The sequence below is a fragment of the Carcharhinus amblyrhynchos genome, chromosome 4, assembly GCF_965287045.1.
Source record: "Carcharhinus amblyrhynchos chromosome 4, sCarAmb.v2.hapA, whole genome shotgun sequence".
NCBI lineage: Eukaryota > Metazoa > Chordata > Chondrichthyes > Carcharhiniformes > Carcharhinidae > Carcharhinus > Carcharhinus amblyrhynchos.
In genome coordinates this window covers 62,925,433-62,948,411 of record NC_137327.1, presented here as the reverse complement: position 1 = coordinate 62,948,411, position 22,979 = coordinate 62,925,433, and the positions used below count along the sequence as shown (strand labels likewise).

At 42.1% G+C, this 22,979-nt stretch overlaps 1 protein-coding gene across 1 annotated transcript in view; it reads right to left on the bottom strand.

Moving 5' to 3' along the window:
* The window catches only part of hydin (HYDIN axonemal central pair apparatus protein), a 1,114,396-nt gene that overhangs the window by 506,071 nt on the left and 585,346 nt on the right, over positions 1–22,979 (bottom strand). Inside the window, exons 24-27 of the mRNA XM_080187991.1 lie at positions 15,341–15,466; positions 12,791–12,914; positions 6,496–6,609; positions 1,312–1,521 (exon numbers count right to left, since the gene is read on the bottom strand). Coding sequence (XP_080044117.1) covers positions 1,312–1,521; positions 6,496–6,609; positions 12,791–12,914; positions 15,341–15,466 — 574 coding nt within the window. The remainder of the gene's footprint in view (positions 1–1,311; positions 1,522–6,495; positions 6,610–12,790; positions 12,915–15,340; positions 15,467–22,979) is intronic.

Below are 22,979 nucleotides of genomic sequence, written 5' to 3'. Positions count from 1 at the left end.
GTTATGCCTGATTTTATATTGATACAAATTATCTCTATAAAAGTGTGTTAAGAAAAAGCCAAATGATTACCCATTCAGAGCCAGGCCTCTCCCCAGTGTTAGAAAGTGTTATGTATTCTCCCCAGATAGCATCTCCATTGAAATGAATAGAACCCATCTTCAAACCAGACTTGTAGTTCATCCAGTACAGAAATATTCTTCATACTTTGTATTCAGATTGGTGAAAAGCTATAATTCCCATATCCTTCAAACTAACATGCCCGTAGGATGCAACGTCAGCAGATGCCACAAACCCAAAACTGATGAAGCATTCATTCAGGCAAGAAAAAGGATATCAAATATGTTCTAACAACACATTTTTCAGTGTAAAATGGGAAGTACCTGAATAAAGGCAGCAGCCCTGATTTCGGGGCGGGAAAGGCTCACAAAACGGCATTCTCCATTGGCCTCGGGCGTGATCTTACGAGCCTTGGCGGGCGCACCAGTAAAATTCTGGCCAGCGGTTCTGTCGTTTCCCCCTTTATCATGTGCCAAAGCTCCTGAGAGTTAGACTCATAAAGTAGTCAAAGCTACAATGAATGTTCGAGGCAGAGACTGTTGCATCTTGCAAAGGAAAATTGGATAAATGGAATCACAGTTGCAGCATATAATGAGGCCATTTGGCCCATTATGTCTGTGCTGGCTCTCTCATCTTTTTCCTATGACCTGACAATTTCCTCTTCTTCAGACAATGATCCAATACTCTTTTGAATGTCAGGAATAAATCTGCCTCCACTACGCTCATAATCAGTGCATTCCATACCCTAATTGCTCAGTGCTTTCTTCACGCCATCATTTCTTCTTTTTCCATTCATCTTAAATTAATTGCTTCTCATTCTCAATCCTTCGGCCAATGGAAAAAGTTTCTCCCTATTTACTCTGTTGAGACCCACATGGTTTTGAACACCTTTAAATATGTGGGGTTATGGGGATAAGACCTGGGTGGGATTGTTGTCGATGTCGGCTTGATGGGCCAAATTACCTCCTTCTGCACTGTAGATTCTATGAACTCGTTTTCTTTCAACTTTCTCGTTACTAAGGAGAATAGTACCAGTTTCTCCAAATATCTCTTCAGAGCTGAAGCTCTTCATCCCTGGAAAGAACTATTATTTGAAGTAAAGACAGACACAATGATATGGGGAATGAGGTAGCCAAATTAGTATAGGGCTCCTCTCGTAAATAAATGGCACAGAAATATTACTTGTGATCTGTGGATTTCTCAGGTTCAATGAAGTAGCTATCTGTAGATGAAGAGCATTTTGTTGTACTAACCTGGGGACCATAGTCGATCATTTTTTTATCAAATGCATATTTGATTAATGATGCCTCTCCTTTCAGTGTAATTTCATATGTTGGTCCACCTTCCACCTCACATATTGCTTTCACTTCAGCGATAATGTCCGGGTGGCCATAAAATGTAAAGGTCACTTGTTGACTTTCATTTGGATGTAGAACACCAAACAGTGGAAGGATATCAAACACCTATTAGAGTGAGATGCAATTGAAAGAAAAAAGTTATATACCATCTTTCACAACACCAAAATGCTTCACAGTCAATTTAATAATTTTTAAGCATCATCACAGTTAATGGTCTGAACTGTAACTTTTAGTTAAGAGGATTAACAAGAATAGTAATGATTTATATCTACATAGCACCTTTAATGCAACAAAAGGTCTTGGGACACTTCACAGGTACATCTTAAAACACTGAGTGGCATAGTCGATATTACGTAAGAAGACCAAAAGCTTGGTCAAGGAACTTAGTTTTACAGAGTTTGTCAAAGGGAAATAAAGAGGTGAAGAAATGTTAAATGGAAATTCCAGAGCTCAGGAATTAGGCAGCTGAACACTATTCCAACAATACCGAACAGTCCGCTTAACGAGAAGCTGTCTGGATGGCACAATGCACGACATTAACAGTCAGAAGCCTCAAATGTTTTAAAATTGGCATATTTAATATCACATGGTCTGCTAGTAGTAAATTAAATTAAATGTAGCTGGTGAGCGTTAACTGGTGCCCAGAAATGTTAGAAATAGATTAAAATCAATTGTTAATTAAGAGGTAATGTTTATCTGGGAAATAGCCTTGTAATAGAGATTGGGCCTGAAGGTGAAGGTTGGAGGCTGAGAAAAAATAATTCAGACAGAAAACTACAACCCCAGTAATCACTGTGAAAAGTTGCAGAAGGCATGTGGCAGGGTCTGATTACCCATTGATGTTTCCAAACTGTATAACGAGTGGAAGAATGAAATGGATATTTGGACACAGGTTATATCCCTACCATTAGGGAACATGCTATGGCCTCAAGACAAGGAATAACAACATGGAAGGAGGGCTATACAAAAAAGTAAAATTGAATGCAGTCAAAAGGAGGTTCAGCAGGCTAATTCCTGGGATGAGAGGGTTGTCCTATCAAAAGAGACCAAATGACCTGCATCTGTATTCCTTGGAGTTTCAAAGAGTGAGGAGTGACCTTATTCAAACATGTCAGTTCCTGAGGGGGTTTAACAGGGGAGATGGTGAAATGTTTTCATGAGTGGGAGAGTGTTGAACCATGGAACATAGCTACAAAATAAAGAGTCAGTCATTAAAACTAGGGTGCACAGAAATTTCTTCTCACAGAGGGTGGTGAATTTCTGGAATTCTCTGCCCCAAAAGGTGGTGGAGGCTGGATCATTAGAAATATTTAAAGTGGCATTGGACAAATATTTGATAGATCGAGGAATAGAAGGTCAGGGGGGAAATGACACAGAAAAGGAGTTGAGGCCAGCATAGATCAGCCATGATCATATTGAATGGCAGAGCAAGATTGATGGATTTGGTGACCGACTTCTGCTTCTATTTCTTGTGTTCTTTGTACAAGAACCGGGGAAGGATAGGGGCACATGATGGAAGAGGAGCAAGGAGATGGATTGAGGTGATGAACAATGGAAGACATAGAGAAGACCAAGGAGAGGGAAGCTGCACTCTGTCAAGGCTGCATGAAAACCTTAGACACAAGTGGGTCAAAGGGGTACCATAGTGTTTACTGGCAGGAGATACACAAAGTCTTCAGATGCATGCGGGGACGGGGGGGACGGAGGGGACGGGGGGGGGGTGGGGGGGGGTGGTGTTGGCGGGGAGTCGAAGGCGGTGGATGGTTGAATCGAGGAGTAGACTTTTTCTTAAGTCTGCCAGCCTTTTTATTCTGAGTTGTTGGCATCCTGCACAGTCTGATGAAGACAGGTGGGCTGGAGACAGTGAACTGGATTGGTATTTAAAAATGGCGGGAGCATGAATCAGCTTCTAGCCTGCCAAATGATTTGGCGAGGAATGCACTTGTGCGTAACTAATGAGCTTCCAGGTGCTGAATCTGGCTCAAGATCCTGCTGATCTGTTTGGTGGGACAGATGCCACAGGAGCTGCCCACCACCTCACTCAATCTCAAAATGGGAGCATTCTGTCCATCGCCAAAGAATTTTCTGCGTTGTGCATTAATCCTTGTGGTCCAGAAGGTACTGCAATGCAACACTCTCTCAATATTGCACAGCTGTTTAAACCTAGATCACATTCCCGAGCACTGGAATGAGATTAAACTTATTCTCCTGGGAGCACTATCAATGAAGCCAAGCTAACATCTAAAAAACGCAAATAATAGGTGCAGGACTGTGAAGCAGAAGCAAAAACATTAGTCTTATAGAAGTTCTTTATATGTAGTTTGTATGCATTTAGCAAAGCATTTCACAAGGTTCCATTTTGGACATTTGTAAAGAAGGTAAATGCATATGGAATACAAGGTAATTTGATAAAGTGGATTCAAAATTGGCTCAGTTGTAGGAGACAGAGCGTGATGACAGAAGGCTGCTATAGTGACTGAAAGCCAGTATCCAGTGGTGTATCACAGAGATCTGTGTTGGGCCCCCTATTATTTGTCATTTATATAAATGGCATAGATAACCACGTAGGAGTAGGATTAATAAGTCTGCAGATGATACAAAGATTGACCAAGTGAATAACAGTAAGGTTGAGTGTCTTGGGCTACAGGAAGATATAGATGGAATGGTCAAATAAGCAGATATGTGGCAAACGGAACTTAACTCTGAAAAGTGTGAAGTGATATACTTTGGAAGGAGTAATTTGACAAGGAAGTATTCAATGAACAGCATGACACCAGGAAGTTCTATGGAACAAAGGGACCTTGATGTGTTTGCTGAAAGAGCTCAGAAGGCAGAAGGGTATGTTAGTAGGGTGGTGAAAAAGGCATATTAGACACTTGCCTTTATCAATCGAGGCATAGATTACAAAAGCAAGGAAGTCATGTTGGAGATGTATGGAACTTTGGTGAGGCCACGGGTAAAGTAATGCGCACAGGTTTAGTCACCAAATTATAGGAAGGATGTGATTGCACTGGAGGAGATGCAGACGAAATTCACCAGGATACTGCGATTGAGGACAGCCTCAACCGGGATCTTGGGTTCACGTCACACTATCTGTAATCCCCCACAACTTGCCTGGGCTTGCAAAATCTCACTAACTGTCCTATCTGGAGACAATACGCATCTCTTTAACCTGTGCTTACTGCTCTCTCCATTCACATTGTCTGTACCTTTAAGACTTGATTACCTGTAAAGATTCGCATTCCATCTATTATTTTGTAAATTAAGCTTGTGTCTTTATATGCAGTGTTTGTGAACAGAACTCCCACTTATCTGATGCAGGGGCAACTTCCGAAAGCTAGCGGCTTGTGCTACCAAATAAACCTGTTGGGCTTTAGCCTGGTCTTGTGAGATCTCTTACTGCGATCCAAGAAGGCAGCTCACCACCACCTTCTCAAGAGCAACTAGGGATGGGCAATAAATGCTGGCTTGCTGGCTAACAAGCGACACCCACGTCCCATGAATGAATAAAAAAATACAGCGAAAAGTATTGTTTCTTGTGTGCTGTACAGACAAAGCATACCGTACATAGGGAAGGAAGGAAGAGTGGACAATGTAGTGTTAGAGTCATAGCTAGGTTGTAGAGAAAGATCAACTTAATGCGAGGTATTTCCATTCAAAAGTCTGTTGGCAACAAGGAAAAAGCTGTTTCTGAGTCAGTTGGTATGTGTTTTCAGTCTTGTCTATCTTTTCCTGATGGAAAAAGGTGGATGAGAGAATGTCGGAGGTGCATGAGGTCCTCGATTGTGTTGACTGCTTTTCCGAGGCAGCGGTAAGTGTAGACAGTGTCGATGGATGAGAAGCTGATTTGAGTGATGGACTGGGTTTCACTCACGACCCTTTGTAGTTCCTGCGGTCTTGGACAGAGCAGAAACCATACCAAAATGTGTTACAAACGGAAAGAATGCTTTCTGTGGTGCATCTGTAAAAGTTGGTGAGAGTTGTAGCTGACATGCCAAATGAATTTAAAAAACAACAAGGTTAAAGGTTTAATGCTAGGGAAACCCATATAACCTTCATCCCTACGTTAGGGCATCACTCCCTAATGCTAACAACCTGACGCTGTTTTTCTATTTGCTGGCTAAGACATATGTTTGTTGTGGTTTCTATAATTCGAAATGATTAGTGCTGTGTAATATTGGTTGTGTGAGACTTGCATGCTCAAATGTCACATTTGGTCAGAAAGTCCACTTTGGTGTATGGGGCTACCAATTTTGGCTGGACCGATTCCTGGAGGTTTCATTACATGACCTCACTTCTGTCCATTCTGCCAGTCGAACATTATTATTTTCATATCTCAAATGTTCTTATATGCGCAAAGAAAATTAAATATAAACACTTTTTAATTGACCTGTGTTTTTTTTCCTCAGTGGCTTCCAGTAATGAGATTAATTTTTGACTCCTGAAGATAGCAACACAATATCGAAAACAAGGCAACCCCATTTTCTTGTAAGGGAATTATGCAGGTCTGTACATAGAGATTGTGAGTAACACAGAAAGAGAGAGAGAGAGATGCACACTAGAGAGAAAAAGAGTGGTGATTAAGTGTGTGTGGTGTATATAAGGCAGAAGTTTCAGGGAAACATAGAAAAGAGGCAGTGGGTGAAGAAAAGGGAGGTGTATGAGAAAGAGAGAGAAGTAAAAGTAAGGTGGTTGGGAGCATTTCAGAGAGAAAGAATTGTATGAGTCACCAGTATTGCAGCCAGTTTATCTGAGCTCAAATTTCAATAAATTGCAAACTAGAGGTATTAAATATGAGCATTTTTAAAATTAATTTATGGGGTGTGGGCATTGATGGCTAGACAAGCATTTGTTGCCCATCCCTAATTAACCCTGAGGAAGTAGTAACGCGTTGCCTTCTTGAACTGCAGCAATCCATGTGGTGTAGGAACATTTCCTTGATAAAATTAAATGAAATAGCTTGAACGGAAGCTGATCTGAAGCATTAATACTGAGAGCAGTTGGGCGAATGACCTGTTTCTGAGTTGCAAATCTATATAATTCCACATAATGCATGATTTTAGTTGAGCTCTTTCTTACCTGCTCCACCCCTAACGTCACATTGTTCTGCTCTAGATTACAGCTCCAGGGACACTTGCTATCTTTGGTCTTTCCTGAAAGCAGATTCTCTGCATCATTCAGACTCCAACCTGCCTAGAAGAGAGAAATATTAAACATTACTATGAATGCATTTCAGATACTCTTCAGCATTTTTTCAGCATGTGTAATCACAGAGAGACAAAAGGATTTAGACAGAGAATTTAGAATTGTACACATGCATCTCAAATGCTTCCCTGCTGCTTTGTTTATATCCTTAGAGAAATCTGGGGACATAACACCAGGACAAAATGTAGAATTGAGCATCAAAGTGGCACATTGCAATTAATGCGATTACATCTTTTTACAATTCACAGCTGATAGGTTTCTAATTTAAATTGTGCAAGTTTTTGTTTACCTCCGTCAATGAAAGGGAGCGTTCCACATGCCTTCTTTAAAACCTTGTCTACTTGAGCTGCTAGCTTTAGGGACTTGTGTACTTGTACACCAAGATCTGTCATGGCACAGTAGTTAGCACTGCTGTCTCACAGTGCCAGGGACCCAGGTTCAATTCCAGCCTTGGGTCACTGTCTGTGTGGAGTCTGCACATTCTCCCTGTGTTGTGTGGATTTTCTCCGGGTGCTCTGGTTTCCTCCTAGTCCAATGATGTGTGGATTAGATTGATAGGCCATGCTAAAATCCCCCTACAGTCAAGGGGATTAGCAGGATAAATACGTGGGGTTTCAGGAATAAGGCCAGGGTGGGATTGTGATTGTTGCATGCTCGATGGGCTGAATGGTCTCCTTCTGCACTATAGGGACTCTATGATAAACCTCATCTACCCTTCTTAGTATATTCCCATTTAGTGTGTATTCCCTAAAATTGTTTGACCTCCCTAAATGCATTACTTCACACTTCTCCATATTAAAATCAATCTGCCACTTTACCATCCACTCCCAACAACCCATAAATATTGTTTTGTAGATTATTGTTCTCCTCTGCATTGTCTACTACTGGACAATCTTTGAGTCACCTAAAAATGTTCCAGTCACATCCTAAACATCAAGGGTCCCAAACCAAACTTTGTGAAACACTACTTGAAATAACTTTCCATTTGCAAGAGCATCCTTCGACCATTACCATTTGTTTCCTATTACTAAGCCCACTTTTGATCTAGTTTGCCACATTTTCCTGTATCTAACGGGCTTCTACTTTTTTGATCGAAATGCCTTGTCAAATCTCATGATAAAATCCATGCACACAACATCCACTCACTACCTTCATCAACTCTTCTTGTCACTTCCTCAAAGAATTCAATCAATTTTGTAAGACAAGACCTTCATTTAACAAATCCATGCTGACCATCCCTGACTTTCTATGTGACAGTCAATCCTATCTCTCAGTATTGATTGTACTAATTTGCCCACCACCGATGTAGGACTAACTGGCCTGTAATTGTTCGGCATTTCCTTCTATCCCTTTTTAAACAACGTTTGCATCTCTCCAGCTCTCCGGTACATTCCCTGTAGCGAGTATTGGAAAATCAACCTCAGAGCACCTGCTATCTCCTCCTTGACCTCTTTGGGCAGCCTCAGAAACAGTCCATCTGGCACTCTATCAACTTTCAAGGATTCCAACCCTTTGAGTATTTTCTCTCTATGATTATCCACACAAGTTCCCTTCTTCATCTCTGATAGGTCCCATATTTCCTTCAAGTAACCTTTTACCTTTTAATACAGTGGTAAAATGTCTTTGGTTTTTGTTTAACCTTTATTTGCTAATCTTGTTCCTTGCCACACTATCTACCAGTGCAGACACTATCACCTCTATGGTTCAAGTTGGTGGTGAGGCTGCTGGGTATTCTCTGGTGTGCGTGACACACCATTGATGTACATCGGGTGGAGGCGGTAACATCTGAGGTCTTTGGCATCTAGAGGTCTGCAAGAGGCGTGGAGGCATGGTGGCACAGTATTTAGCACTGCTGCCTCACAGCGCCAGGGATCCGGGTTTGATCCCAGCTTGGGTCACTGGGCAAAGTTTGCATGTTCTCCCTGGTTTCCACCCAAAGCCCAAAGATGTGTGGGTTAGGTGGATTGGCCACGCTAAATTTCCCCTTAGTGTCATGGGAATTAGAACGGTAAATAAGTGGGGTTGCAGGGATAGGACCTGGATGGGATTGTTGTAAGTGCAGGTTCAATGGGTTGAATGGCCTCCTTCTGCACTAGGAATTCAATCATTCAGCTGGCCCCAAGCCAGATGCTGGGTCGCTGCAATTAGTTCTCCCTAAATTGCTGAGGAAGCAGCAGCAGAGCCGGGAATGCAGGAGAGGTTGTAAGCAACGCTGTAGCAACTGTGAGGCTGTTGGGAGGAGTCCTACAGCCTTCAGACTTTGAGCCCGACTTAGAGGGCAATCACAGAGGGTTCACACATGATTGGGTGAACACAGTAGGGCCTCCAGGACTGGCAGAGCCAGGTAACGCTGGGTTTCTGGAGCTCACCCCAGCTGCTCCACAGTCTCATGGTGTGACCCAGGGGCCCATTGGCACCCAGAGGAAGGAGGAAGAACTGGAGCATGTGCCAGGACCTTCCACCCGGGAAACTTGGTTTTCCGACTTGCTCCTTCCTGACACAGGTGCATCTCAAGGGCAGTGGAATGAGCAGGGTGGCAGAGATACATCCATGATGCCAGAAAGTCAGCTGTGACCCTCCAAGCCTCAACCCTCAACCCTCTAGGGGAAGCCTGACAAGGGCATCACAGTCCATCAGGTGTGGAATTCAGCTGAGCTCCTTTACCTTCAATGTAAGGGGGCATGTCGACGTAGTGCTAGGCCATGCAAGATTAACAAGTTAGAGGGTCACCAAGAGGACACAGATGAAGTTAGGTTTAGGGAAATAGGCAGTCTTAATGATCACGTCCATCTATTTTACTCGCACTGTTATATATCAGCCCGTCATGTTACTGCACTTCTAGTTTCACGAATAAAATTTATTGCAGCCCACAGCTGTGACTAATATGTGCCTGATTCACCTCCCACAGGGATGGCTCTATCCCAAACAGACTCAGAAGAGCCCAGTTTGTCAGTCTATATGACAGAGGCCCTTCAGCCACCAAATATGCGATCTCCATATCCCAGTGCCTGCACCATACAGCTGACTGGTGTGTATTCCAAGTGCTCATGCTAAAATGCTCATGCTAAACCCATGCCCCCAAGTCGGGGGGGATTGCAGAGGATGGTTGTGTCCCCAACCCCACCCAGACATGGGCCCAGGCACCAGTCTGCATGCAGAAAACAGATAGAAGTCAAAATTGTTCTGCACCAAAGCAGCGTCACAGTGTGGCACATTGCAAGTTGTCATCACCCCCTCCCTGCCTGGACCAGTAACTTACTAACGTGGCCAACCAGGCCTATCACCCTGGCGTGATGTCAAAGAGGCCCTTGGTGGGTGGGTATGAACAACGGTTGGGGGTGGTGGCCACTGGGGATGGTGGTGGAGTTTGCAGCTGGTGCACTGCATGCCCTGTAATCAAAGAAACATGTGGCAATGACAGCCACCTTTGATGCCCTGCCCTGCCAGACCCTTGCCATCACCTGTCTTCCGTTCCCCAGATCCTCCTTGATTTCCTTGTCCTCGCCCTCCTGCTCCACATCCTCCTGGGCTCCTTATCCCCAGGTATCTGCATGGCCGCCATCCTCCTCCTCCTCCAGGAAGTCTCCCCATTGTTGCATCCAATCGTGGAGCGCACAGCAGACCATAATGATGCGGGAGATACTCAGGGAGCTGTAATTGAGGGCCCCATCAGAGCAGTCCATGCCATAAAAGCGCATCTTCAGGAACCTGAAACTCCACTTGAGGATGAACCAAGCAGCAACCTGGGCCTCATTGTATCGGGTATCGGCCTCAGTCTCCGGCCTTGCACTGGGGTCGTCAGCCAAGTTCTTAGTGGGTAGCCTTGTCACCCAAGTGCCATCCCAGCAGCTTGGGCTGGTCTTCAAAGTGATTGTGGATGTCAGAGCTCCACCAAATGACACTGTTATGCATGGCAAGCACACATGTTCATGATGTTCTTATTGTGGTCACAGACCATCTGAACATTCAGGGAGTATAACCTCTTGCAGTTCATGAAGCGCAGTACCTGTTGCTTTGGAGACCACTGAGTGACGTGCGTGCAAGCAATTGCCTCCTGCATGTTCAATAATGTTGCCAAAGCCTGTGGCCTGGGCTTCCTGCTGGGCCTCACTCGCATTAAAACGGATGTACTGGCCTGCTTGGTGAACAAAACAAAGATCATCTCACGGACACAGCTGTGGACCGAAGACTGGGAAATCTCAGAGGTCCCCAGGAGGATCCGGCTGCGTAGAAATTGAGGCTCACAGTGACCTTCGCCATCACCAGGTGATGAGGATCAAAGGATGTGGAGGGAAGGCAGATCAGGTTTTTGAGTTGGATGATCAACCACGATCATAATGAATGGTGGAGCGGCCCCAAAGACCAAATGGCATCCTCCGGCTCCTATTTTCTATGTTTCTATATGTGATTACCGCTCATTGCTCCTTCAGAAGCACACTACTCAAAGTCTATTATACAGTATGAATAAATATATTCTTGCCTGATCCACAGCAGTATACATTTGCTATAACTATTAAGTTGCCACTAAATACTTAAATGGGCCCATGCTTGGCACATGTAACTGATAAATGCTATGAGGAAAATGTCTTCAAAAATCTGTAGACAGCCAGATGCAGAGTTGTACCATCTATTACAAGGACACTTGCAGACACCATGTAGCATAAGGTTGGCACATGCAGTGGCAGTAACAGGTGGCACTGGCCTGAAACTTGGATCCATTTCCTCACCAATATACTGCAATGCTGACTTATATATCATAGAGTGTCACAAAGAGCACCCTTATCACAACTAAATATCACAGAAGCATGTTGATTTGAGCAGATATTGAAATAAAAAGGGCCTGGTTCTGTTCTGCTCAGTCGTACAATTACAGTTTCATATCAGCCCCATGAGTTTTCTTTCCCTTTAGTTTTGTTCTTTCTCCTTTCAGGTTAAGAGTCTTCCTTTAGTGCTCTAAAGACCTTCAGAACTTTGCCTCTTTATTCTGATACATTTCACTATTCCTACCACTTTGCCTTTCACTTTTTACTCCCACAAACAGTGTACTCTGTAACTGTCCCAAATCTTCACTTGGAACTATATTAATAAGATGCCTGGAACATTGACTCTGATGATACACTTACATTCAAATTTATCTAAAACCTGTTAAAAGCTTTGCAGTTCTAAGCTATACTGTAAAAGGAAATCCAAGCCTTTGTGTCTGTCTGAATGCAGCACTACAACATGTTTTCTGATTGACTGTTACAACGAATATTGTATTATTACCTATGTTATTTACCAATTAAATCAGAATCACAATCTATGACAAATGCAAAAAAAATTGCAATGTTAAAATATGCCTGACTTCATAAGAACGTAAGAACATAAAGAAATAGGAGCACGAGTAGGCCATCTAGCCCCTCGAGCCTGCCCTGCCATTCAATAAGATCATGGCTGATCTGAAATGGCTCAGTTCCACTTTCCCGCTTTCTCCCCATAACCCTTAATTCCCTTGCCTACCAAAAACCTATCTACCCGTGTCTTAAATATATTTAGCGAGGTAACCTCCTCCACATCAACTGGCAGAGAATTCCAGAGATTCACCACCCTGTGAGTGAAGAAGTTCCTCCTCAACTCTGTTCTAAACTGCCACCCCCCTTATCTTGAGGCTGTGCCCTCTAGTCCTGCTGTCCTTTCTGAGCGGGAAGAATCTCTCTACCTCTACCCTAGCCATCCCCTTCATTATCTTATACATCTCTATAAGATCCCCCCTCATCCTTCTAAACTCCATGCTTCTCGTTTGCTACCTCCTTTCTGCTGCTCACATGCCTCCTTGTAAAATATTGGAAAAGGGCATCTAATCTGAGTTAAACATCGCCCAATCAATAAAGGAAAGAATTTTCCAGAAAGCATACAAGTTAAGAAATCTATCCTCGACTCTGTTTGACTGTGGATATTGCTTAGTTTGGAATTTGTTCACAGCATCTTGGGCTGGCTTTTTCCTTAATTATACAGTCAGCTAACAAATAATTCAATTAGGTAATTTGACAAGGTAGCAAACACCTCCACCTATTAGTGACAATATTTTGGATCTGGTGTAAACAAGTACATTTTGATTTAATATATTTGGATCAACGTAAGTCAAGACCAATGGAAATTTCATTGCTCTACCATTTGGCATTCCAGATACCTCTTGTCCTGTAGCGAGGCTGGTATATGAGTCTTCTTTGGGTAACCCCAGGCCTTCCCGAGTTTCATTCTCAGCATCAGTTTTCTCTTTCCCATTTGTGTCTGCATTAGAAATTGACTGCTTTCTGTACAGGAAACATAACATTCACATGGTTAGAAATGTTATATAATTGGCAATGCCATTAACTATGCAAAGGCTGGGAGCTCCAAAGTAAATAAGAGTAGTCTAGAATAAGCATGAAATAAAATTTTGCAATCTAGTCTAACTATTCTGTTTGCTGTGGCTCAATTTAATTTAAATGCTTAAAAATTTTCAACTTGCCAACTACGATCTAAAGTCCACAAGAATGGTCTTTGTTCATCAGTAAGACGGATCAAGTGATTGCAACATTTTAATTATTATTCCGTCATAGAATGTGGGCATCCCTGGCTATGCCAGCATTTATTGTTCATTACTAAGTACCCTTGAGAAGGTGGTGGTGTACCAACCTCTTGAACTGCTGTAGTTAAGCTACGTGACTCATACATACCTCTAAAAGTTCAAAGGGTTGATTGATTGTCCTGCTATCCTAGAGATACTCTGTTGGGGAACATTTTGGTTCATAAGGAACATCTGCTTGCTTTTGGAAGTAGATCTTTTGTGCACCGTGTAATACAGCACAACTAATTCAATTTCAATGACTAATGCAGTGTGTTAACTTCAATATTTGAATAGTAAGTTTAATTATGACAATATTGCAAACTTCTCCTTGCTAAAAGACGCTAGTTAAATGTCAATTGGTGTCAGTTGCTTGTGTTAGTGTCAGCTACTTATACTATTCTACCAAGACAAAGAGGAGGCCTAGTAGTGCAGTGGGTAGAATCTCTGCCTCTGAGCTGAAATTCTGGTTCAAATGGACTTGATGGCCAACAAAAGTGCATTCATAATGTGGTCAAACAGGTCGAATATCAACCTGCAAATACTACCAACACGTGCCACTGGCAGGCAGCAAGAGCGACAGAGATTTCTGGTCAGCTGTATGACGGAAAGAAAGTTGGAGCCTCTCTCATCGTCCATTGCTCCAAACTACAGCATATGTATAAAACTGCATGTTGCTACAGCAACTTGGACTGCCTGACTGAAAAATAACAGCACAACTGGCTTAAAAAAAAATCAGCAACTTTCATTTCTATTATCATTCATTTTGTGTTCATGCTACACATGACAACAAAAAAAAATGCTGTTAATTATAGTCACACATGATGGGGGTCAATTGACTTTGTTCCATCCATTAAAGGTCTTTTTTTGTTTCTGCTGAAGCCAAGGGGAGAGGTTTTTTAAACTACCATTTAAAGTCAAATATTTTCCTTTTTATAATGAAGCTGTGTTTAATCAGGAGATGTACACAGATATTTTCATCGAGAAACTCTTGCAGTTGTAATGTTTGGATAAACAGAATTATAACCTATGCTGCTTTCAATGGTCAGCTACTGCAATGACAGGTGACATTAATCCAATACTGGAGCTGACTTGGTATTCTTTAGAGGTGTCCAATTCCCTCTAGGAGAATTCTAGACAGCCCAGATTACCTAACTGCTGGAGACAAAATGACTAGCTTTAGGCAGGCAATCCACCTGATACCATACCTGGTTTCAATCTCCACTGACCATTATCTGTCCAATGGGGTGGGTTAAAATTATTCACCCTGCGCCAGTGCAACAGAAAGTTAGGTATCCACAAATTTACAGTTAATTCCTAATTTGTACTGTTGCAAGTAGATATCCTCCCTGCACTGCTACATTTTGCTGCCTGAAACAGCGCAGACAGGAATCTTGCCTGCAACATTGGCAGGTCACTCCCAGATGGTTTGTAAATTGTAAGGTCAAACACTCCAATATAAACACAAACCAAACAAGGATTAGATAGAATTTTTTTTGTGGGCGGCACAGTGCACAGTGGTTAGCACTGCTGCCTTACAGTGCCAGGGACCCAGGTTCAATTCCAGCCTCGGGTCACTGTCTGTGAGGTGTTTGCACATTCTCCCCATGTCTGCGTGGGTGTCTTCTGGAAAAGCTTTAAATTGATTTTGATCAAACCGTGAGCTGTTATCTGCCCCCCGCGCACACATGCTACAACCCAAAACCTTGTTTATCACCACTGAATCTCTATATGATGGCTGTTTCCATGATTGTTTCAAAATTGCTATTTTTATTGCTATTATTACTGCTTGACTGTTTCCACAATCATTGTCATAATAGTGGGGTGGAGAGCTCTAAGTTTGATTCAAAAATATTGGTTTCCTCCCACCAAAGATGTGCTGGTTAGGTTGATTGGCCAAGTAAAGTACCCCTTTATTGTCAGGAGGATTAGCAAGATAAATGTGTGAGGTTACGGGGATAGGGCCTGGTTGGATTTTTGTCAGTGCAAGTTTGATAGGCTAAATGGCCTCCTTCTGCACTGCAGGGATTCCATAATTTTATTCTAAGTGATTTGATAGATTTATATAAAGTAAACCAACGATAAAAAAACCTCACAAAACCAACTGATGTGTTGAAAGTTAGATATTCTAACCTGTCAAAGTCCCTGATGACCAAGGTACCATGATCGATGGAAATTTCATCTGTAAGTTTTGTCATGTCTTTTTCTTCCTTGGTCTCTGAATACACAATTTCTGTCCTTGACTTGCAGACAGGTAAACTGTTAGAAAATAGAAACAGGCAGGTAGTTATTTGAGGCAATATTCTACTTAGCATCACCTCCCTAAAGAGCACCTGCAAAACATTAAAAATAAAATGTGTTCAATATCCTCTGCAGCACATAATGCATTATTTTGGAAATAAAAGAATCAGGGAAAAGCTTTAAATTGATTTTGATCAAACCGTGAGCTGTTATCTGCCCCCCACGCACACATGCTACAACCCAAAACCTTGTTTATCACCACTGAATCTCTATATGATGGCTGTTTCCATGATTGTTTCAAAATTGCTATTTTTATTGCTATTATTGCTGCTTGACTGTTTCCACAATCATTGTCATAATAGTGGGGTGGAGAGCTCTAAGTTTGATTCAAAAATATTGGATGAGATTCTCTGGCTTCCCGACTGCGTGTTTCCCGGTGGTAGAAGATGGCATGCTCTTCGCTAATGGCAGGATTCTCTGATCCCGCTGCTGTCAATGGAATTTCCCACGCCACCGCAAAACCTGCATGCAGAGGTGTGCTGCTGGCACAACCAGAGAATACCGCTGGCGTGAACAACTGGAAAATTCTGGCTTTTATTAAATGGTTAGCTGTCTTTACTGTAGGGTAATGAATACAAAGATTCTTTTTATAAAGGATTGCATACTTGAGGGGATTTACTTGCATTGAATGGGTTTTCATGAAGGACAGTGCTTTTTCTAAATGTAGAGAAGTCTATAATATTTATGGCTCATAAGGCTTGCCCATGCTGGATATTGGCTGTTAGGGCAAAGCAGAAAAGCAGAAATGGTTCCCAATGGCAGAAGCATAGACAACTAAAGGACTTTGATTTAAGGTGATAAAAACAGAAATTGATGGAGATACTCAGCAGGTCAAACAGGATCTATGGAAAGATTTCAGGTCCAAGCCTTTTGCCAGAACCAAGGAAAATTAGAAAAACAAAATGTTTTAAGTAAATGGAAGGGAGCTGGGTTGAAAAAGAATAAAGGGGAAGGTTGTTTGATAGGGTGGAAATTAAGACAAGTTAAATGACAAAACAATTAGCGATACAGGCCCACTAAACCGCTAAAGAAAGGTATGGTAAGTAAAGAAACAAATGATGCATCTAGAGGTGAAAGTGGCAAAACATTGAAAGCTTTTATTCAAAGCAGTAAAAAGGAGAACGAGACTAAAATCAAAAGCTAGAAAAAAGGAAGAGATTATAATCTGGAATTGTTTTGAGTCCAGATGATTCTATTTCTCTTTTGACAGATATTGGCAGGCCTGCTGAGCTTTTCTAACATTTCGTGTTTTTATTTCAGATTTCCAGCATCCACAGTATTTTGCTTTAACTTAAATTGGAAAGTAAACTGTCAAGAGGCAGAAAGTCTGCAAAGTGATATAGATAGGGTAAGGGTGTAGGCAAAAATTTTGCAGATGGAGTAGAAAATTAGGAAATGTGATCTGCCAAAATGTCCATATACAAAATAGTATATTACTTAAATGAAGAGAGATTGCAAAACACAATGGTACAGAGGAATCTAGATGGCCTGATACAAAAATCACAAAGTTAGTATGCAGGTGCAACAAATGGAATCTTGGCATTTATTGCAACAGGAATGTAATACGAAAGTGGGAATGTTTTACAGCATCTGGAGAAGGCATTAGTGAGGCCATCTCTGGAGTACTGTGCACAATTTTGGTCTCCTTATTTGAAAAAGATATAATTGCTGAAGCAGTTCAGAGATGTTCATCTGATTCATTACTAGGATGAATGTTTCAGATGATGAAAAAGAGGCTGAGCAGGCTGTGCCTATGTTCATTACAGATTAAATGAACGAGAAGTGATCTTATTTTAACATACAAGAATCTTTTGGAGATTATCTTTCATTGCCAAGCAGCCAGCCATCCAAAGGTCCTGAGTCAGCAAATATACCTGGTACTTGGAAGTATCTAAGGATGACTGCATCATGGCAACTACCTGAGTGTTTCCTCTTGTGGGAGAGGCTAGAACTCCGGGTCATAGTTTAAGGATACGAAGTCACTTTTATACAACAAACGAGGAGATTCCTTTTCGCTCAGAGTCATTAGAGTTTGTAATTCCTTTCACAAATGGTAGTGAAGGCCAGGTCTTTAAATTTATTCAAGGTTGAGATAAATAGATGTGTGTTAGACAAGAAAGCCAAAGGTTATATATGGCACAGACAGAAAAATGGCGCTGAATGGTTACATCTACCCCTAAGTCATATATTCCTATCACAAGTCAAAAGTTTCCTTCCAGCTGTGACCATTCTGTGGTTGAGGTGTTCACTGGAGCAGCTGATCTGACTGTAATTCCTGGAATTAAACCATTTGCAGATGATGCTGGCCTAGGTTTGAATGCTTTAGGCTGAGGATTTCTGAAGGGCAATTATGGATGGGCAATAAACGTTCACCTTGCCAGTGATGCCCACATCCCATGAGTGAATTGAAAAAGCCTTGCTTGGCTTTCATTATCTGGTAGAAAGTAAGTATCAGATCAGCCACCACCATAAAGTAAGACCCAGTAGTAGTGATGCAATTGCAAGTAACCAAAATGATGCCATTGTCTCTCTGAATAGCAGGGTATGCTGGGACTCCAGCCATCTCCTCAGGCATCTTCTCAAAAAACCAAGCTTCCCTAGACTTTGCAACCCACTAGAGTTCATCTCAGAGCACAAAACTCATGCGATAAGGGCAATCTCTGTCAAGAGGCTTTGGCTCCACAGGGTACCCATCCATCTCAGTAATTTGAGATGGATGGGTACCCTGTGGAGCCAAAGCCTCTTGACAGAGATTGCCCTTATCGCATGAGTTTTGTGCTCTGAGATGAACTCTAGTGGAATGGATGGGTACCCTGTGGAGCCAAAGCCTCTTGACAGAGATTGCCCTTATCGCATGAGTTTTGTGCTCTGAGATGAACTCTAGTGGGCTGCAAAGCTTGTTGCAAAGTCTAGGGAAGCTTGGTTTTTTGAGAAGATGCCTGAGGAGATGGCTGGAGTCCCAGCATACCCTGCTATTCAGACAGACAATGGATGGGCAAACCTCAGTGCTTCTTCTGAGTATAATTTGAGGTAGGTCATTGAAGAACACTTAGCAACACCCAAAAAAAGCAAAATGATAAGAAATAAGGCCTAATACTGAAGAGCAAATCTTCATCAAGGAGAAGTAGATGTTTTGCCATAATGTTCAACAAGTTCAGCAGTACAGTTAATTTTTTTTGGCTTCTCTGCCCACACAACTTAAGCATAGATGGGGTGTCTCAAATTTATGGCAACAAATTCAAACAAGACTTGAGGAAATTCCTAGTGTAGACCTCTGATGAAGGAGCAGTGCTCTGAAAGCTTGGTTTTTTGAGAAGATGTCTGAGGTGATGAGATGGCTAGAGTCCCAGCATACCCTGCTATTCAGAGAGGCAATGGCATCATTTTGGTCACTTGCAATTGCATCACTGCTACTGGGTCTTACTTTCTACCAGATAATGAAAGCCAAGCAAGGCTTTTTCAATTCACTCATGGGATGTGGGCATCACTGGCAAGGTGAACATTTATTGCCCATAATTGCCCTTCAGAAATCCTCAGCCTAAAGCATTCAAACCTAGGCCAGCATCATCTGCAAATGGTTTAATTCCAGGAATTACAGTGGTACCAAATAAACTTGTTGGACTTTAACCTGGTGTTGTGAGACTTCTTACTGTGCCCAGCCCAGTCCACCACCTCCACATCATGAACCTGGAATGGATCGTTTATTATTTGTTTGCGATGCAATAGCTTGGAATTGAATACGTTTGTTCCTGTTACGGGAGTTTCTGTTTGTGTGTCCCTCTGATCGACTTTAATTTTTTCAGTCACATTTAACCTTCCCTGGTGTTCATAATAGGAGAAAATGCCAAGGAACAAGATGTTATTGAGCTGAAGACACTTTGATATTCTAAAAACATTTTGTATCTCCTGGGCAACCAGATCCTCCTGCAGACCGACTTGCACAGCTGCCTGGTGTGGCTCACTCTCTTCTTCACTGGACTCATCATCTGATGATGCGGCTGGCTCGCACAAATCCTCCACTGCCAGGGCTTCCCCTCTCAGGGTGGCCAGGTTGTGCATTGCACAACAGACATTGACCATCAGTGACAGTCTCACATGTGCATATTGAAGAGCACGACCTGAACTGTCTGAAAATTCAAAACCAATGATATGCTCAATGATGGATCCATGTGTGGCTGTCATCATAACTCCTCTCAGGCCTCATCTTTGGATTTCTTACTGATATCATCAACTATCTCTTTTGGAGATTATCTTTTATTGCCGAGCAGCCAGCCATCCAAAGGTCCTGAGTCAGCAGATATACCTGGTACTTAGAAGTATCTAAGGATAACTGCATCATGGCAACTACCTGGGTAATGCGCAGACACCTGCATTATTCTTTGATTATGATCAGAAACAATCTGCACATTAATTGAACGTTATACCTTCCTGTTTATAAATGCCTCTGGTTGTCCACATGGTGCTTTCATTGCAACATTGGCTGGATTTCTCTGGCCCTTCATGCCACGCTGCTGCTGCAAGCGAGGACAATTCATTTTGCACTCTGCCAAATCTCCATTCATAAGAACATAAATAAGAACATAAGAAATAGGAGCAGGAGTAGGCCATCCAGCCCTTCGAGCCTGCCCCGCCATTCAATAAGATCATGGCTGATCTGTCGCTGCTCAGTTCCACTTTCCCGCCCTCTCCCCATAACCCTTAATCCCCTCTCTTATCAAAAACCCATCAACCCGTGTCTTAAAAATATTTAGCGAGGCAGCCTCCACCACTTCAACGGGCAGAGAATTCCAGAGATTCACCACCCTTTGAGTGAAGAAGTTCCTCCTCAACTCTGTTCTAAACCGCCCCCCTTTTATCTTGAGGCTGTGCCCCCTAGTCCTATTGTCTTTTTTGAGCGGGAAGAGTCTTTCCACCTCTATCCTATCCATCCCATTCATCATCTTATACGTCTCAATGAGATCTCCTCTCATTCTTCTAAACTCTAACGAGTACAAGCCCAGTTTATTCAGCCTCTCCTCATAGCTCAACCCCCTCAACTCCGGTATCAGCCTAGTAAACCTCCTCTGCACTCCCTCCAAGGCCAAAATATAATACAAAAAAAATGTAGCGGGACCAAAGAATCCCGCTAGCGTGAATGAGCAGAGAATCCCACTCACGGACACAATCTATTACCTCTCATATCCTTGGAAATCCAGCCATGGCTGCAAAGCCTCTGCCTATTTCCATTTGACTGGCATTGCCACGTATAAAATAGATAGGCATGCCAGAACACAGCAACCATGAGAATTTTAATGCAGTGGTGGGCTGCAGGCTGGGTACTCAGGCCTCCACGTTTCCTAGTATAACCAAAGACCACAGACATCCGATAACCACCAACATAATCTCCCCAGAAAGCATTTCACAAAGGGTATGACAGGACCCCTTAATAAATGTAGTCTTCTTAGATGTCTTCAACATCTGCAGGTGAGACATCCTGAATTGACTGAGTAATGCCTTTGTCTAGCTCTGCCTGCCTGATGTTATTATCATCTCTTTGCAACCCATTGCTCCACAACAGGTTGCCGCTTGCGGTATCTCATGGTGCACCTGTCCTTGGCCAGTTGTAGTCACTCTCTTCCTCTGCTCTTCACTGGAGGAAGTGCCTTGAGCATAATGGGCAGTTCTCATTCCCAGCAATTTACAGAGCAAATGCTGATGTGCTCAATTATAACTGGAGCACTTCCATTTACTCCTTCCTGGAGAAGGGACATTAATGGCAACTGAAATATTACAAAAAACACAAAAAGACACAGTCTCCAGCTTCAGCCAAAGTCAGCCATTATCCTACTTGCATTTTTTATAGTCACATTTCTAATGGTACATGGAAAAAAATTATCTCCCAATTACTATGTTTAACGTGCATTATGGTATGGGTGAAGTTTAATTGTAGTCAGTTAGCTTGTGAACAAACTTAAACCTTGTTAATGAGATCTTTTAAAAATGGGAGATAGGCCCAGAAATTGACAGCTTGTCAACAACCGTTTTATGACAGACTGTATTATGTTGTTGTGACACTGACCTAACATTATCACGCCTTAATGATAATGATATTGTGATAATGTTGGGTTAGCGACACAACATCATGAATCTGCATCTCACACCTGTTCAGGACAGCAGCAATCCTGATCTCAGGGTGTAAAATTCAGCCCAACCCTATATATCCAGACAGACATTTCTTGTCTTTTAAGTAAAACTGAGTTTGTAGATGTTGACGCATAATCTGACCTTTGAAACTAGTTCCAAAAATAAGCGACCAGTTTTGCACCAAGTATAAAATGTGAACCTCTGGTGTGAGTGGTCATCATTTAAAATGTGAAAATAAGTAACACTGCCAATTCATTTTAAATTAATGTTGCATGGTGTGTTGAGTAAACTACACTACAAATATACCTCAAACAGAATGAAAACATTTCAAAACCCATCTAATTCATTGTCTTCAACATCCGCAAATTCATTTAAACACTATGACCACATCATTATTGTCAGAATCTTCCCTTCACAGCAAATTATCTTCCTCTTCATCCTTTGAATTGAAAATTCTGCATTTTTAACTGATCTGATGACAGTTTGTGAAGCAACAGCATCTAATTTGAAGATGAAACCATACAAATATCAAGCAAGGTAGCATGCATAATTCAACTCTTTATGAAGGTTTCTCTCCATCAACCTTCCATCTGTTCCTTTTGGTGCAAATATGATCCATGAAAGGCTTGTGGAGGCATACATCCAAAGATTAAGCTACAGATGTGAGACTACCATGCTCTCCCCCACCCCACCTGTACAACTACAAATGGTGGGTATTATTTCTTCACCAGCATCTCCTGAGTTCATTGGTGACAGGGGATTCGAACACATCCCATACTAATACTTTTAAGGTAGATCATGGGAACACTTATTCCATTCAACATTGATCATCAACTTGATTTCATCCTCATTCATTCAACTGTTGCCTTAGATATGAAGGAAGTTTGATTGTCGGCATGGTTTTACATTTCAAAATTAACATAGGCTTTAATTTTGTTCAGCTGGCCATTGTGAAGTACCACTATGAACATTGTGTTTTCATGTCCTGTGATTTTTCACTAAAACTTTCCACTCCAAAGTTTGGGATGTTTGTTAAATGGAGATATACGGCTATACGAAATTTGGGGAAAACATTCACAACGGTGTGTTAACAAAGCACGGGTGACAGTGAAAACTGCAGTAAGCATTAAGATTCTTCATACATGGTTATCATTCATTGTGTCAGAGCAGTTTTGGACCAATCCACCTCTCTGGTAAATCCGTCAGCCACTAAAGTAACTTAGCTGAATCGTTACAGGGTGAAATGGTCCATCTCATTTATGGCTTCTTGACAAGATCTTGTTCTGACATCCTGGACGTGAACAATTCCATATTCAGCCAGACTACACCATACAGCAAGAAGATCTGC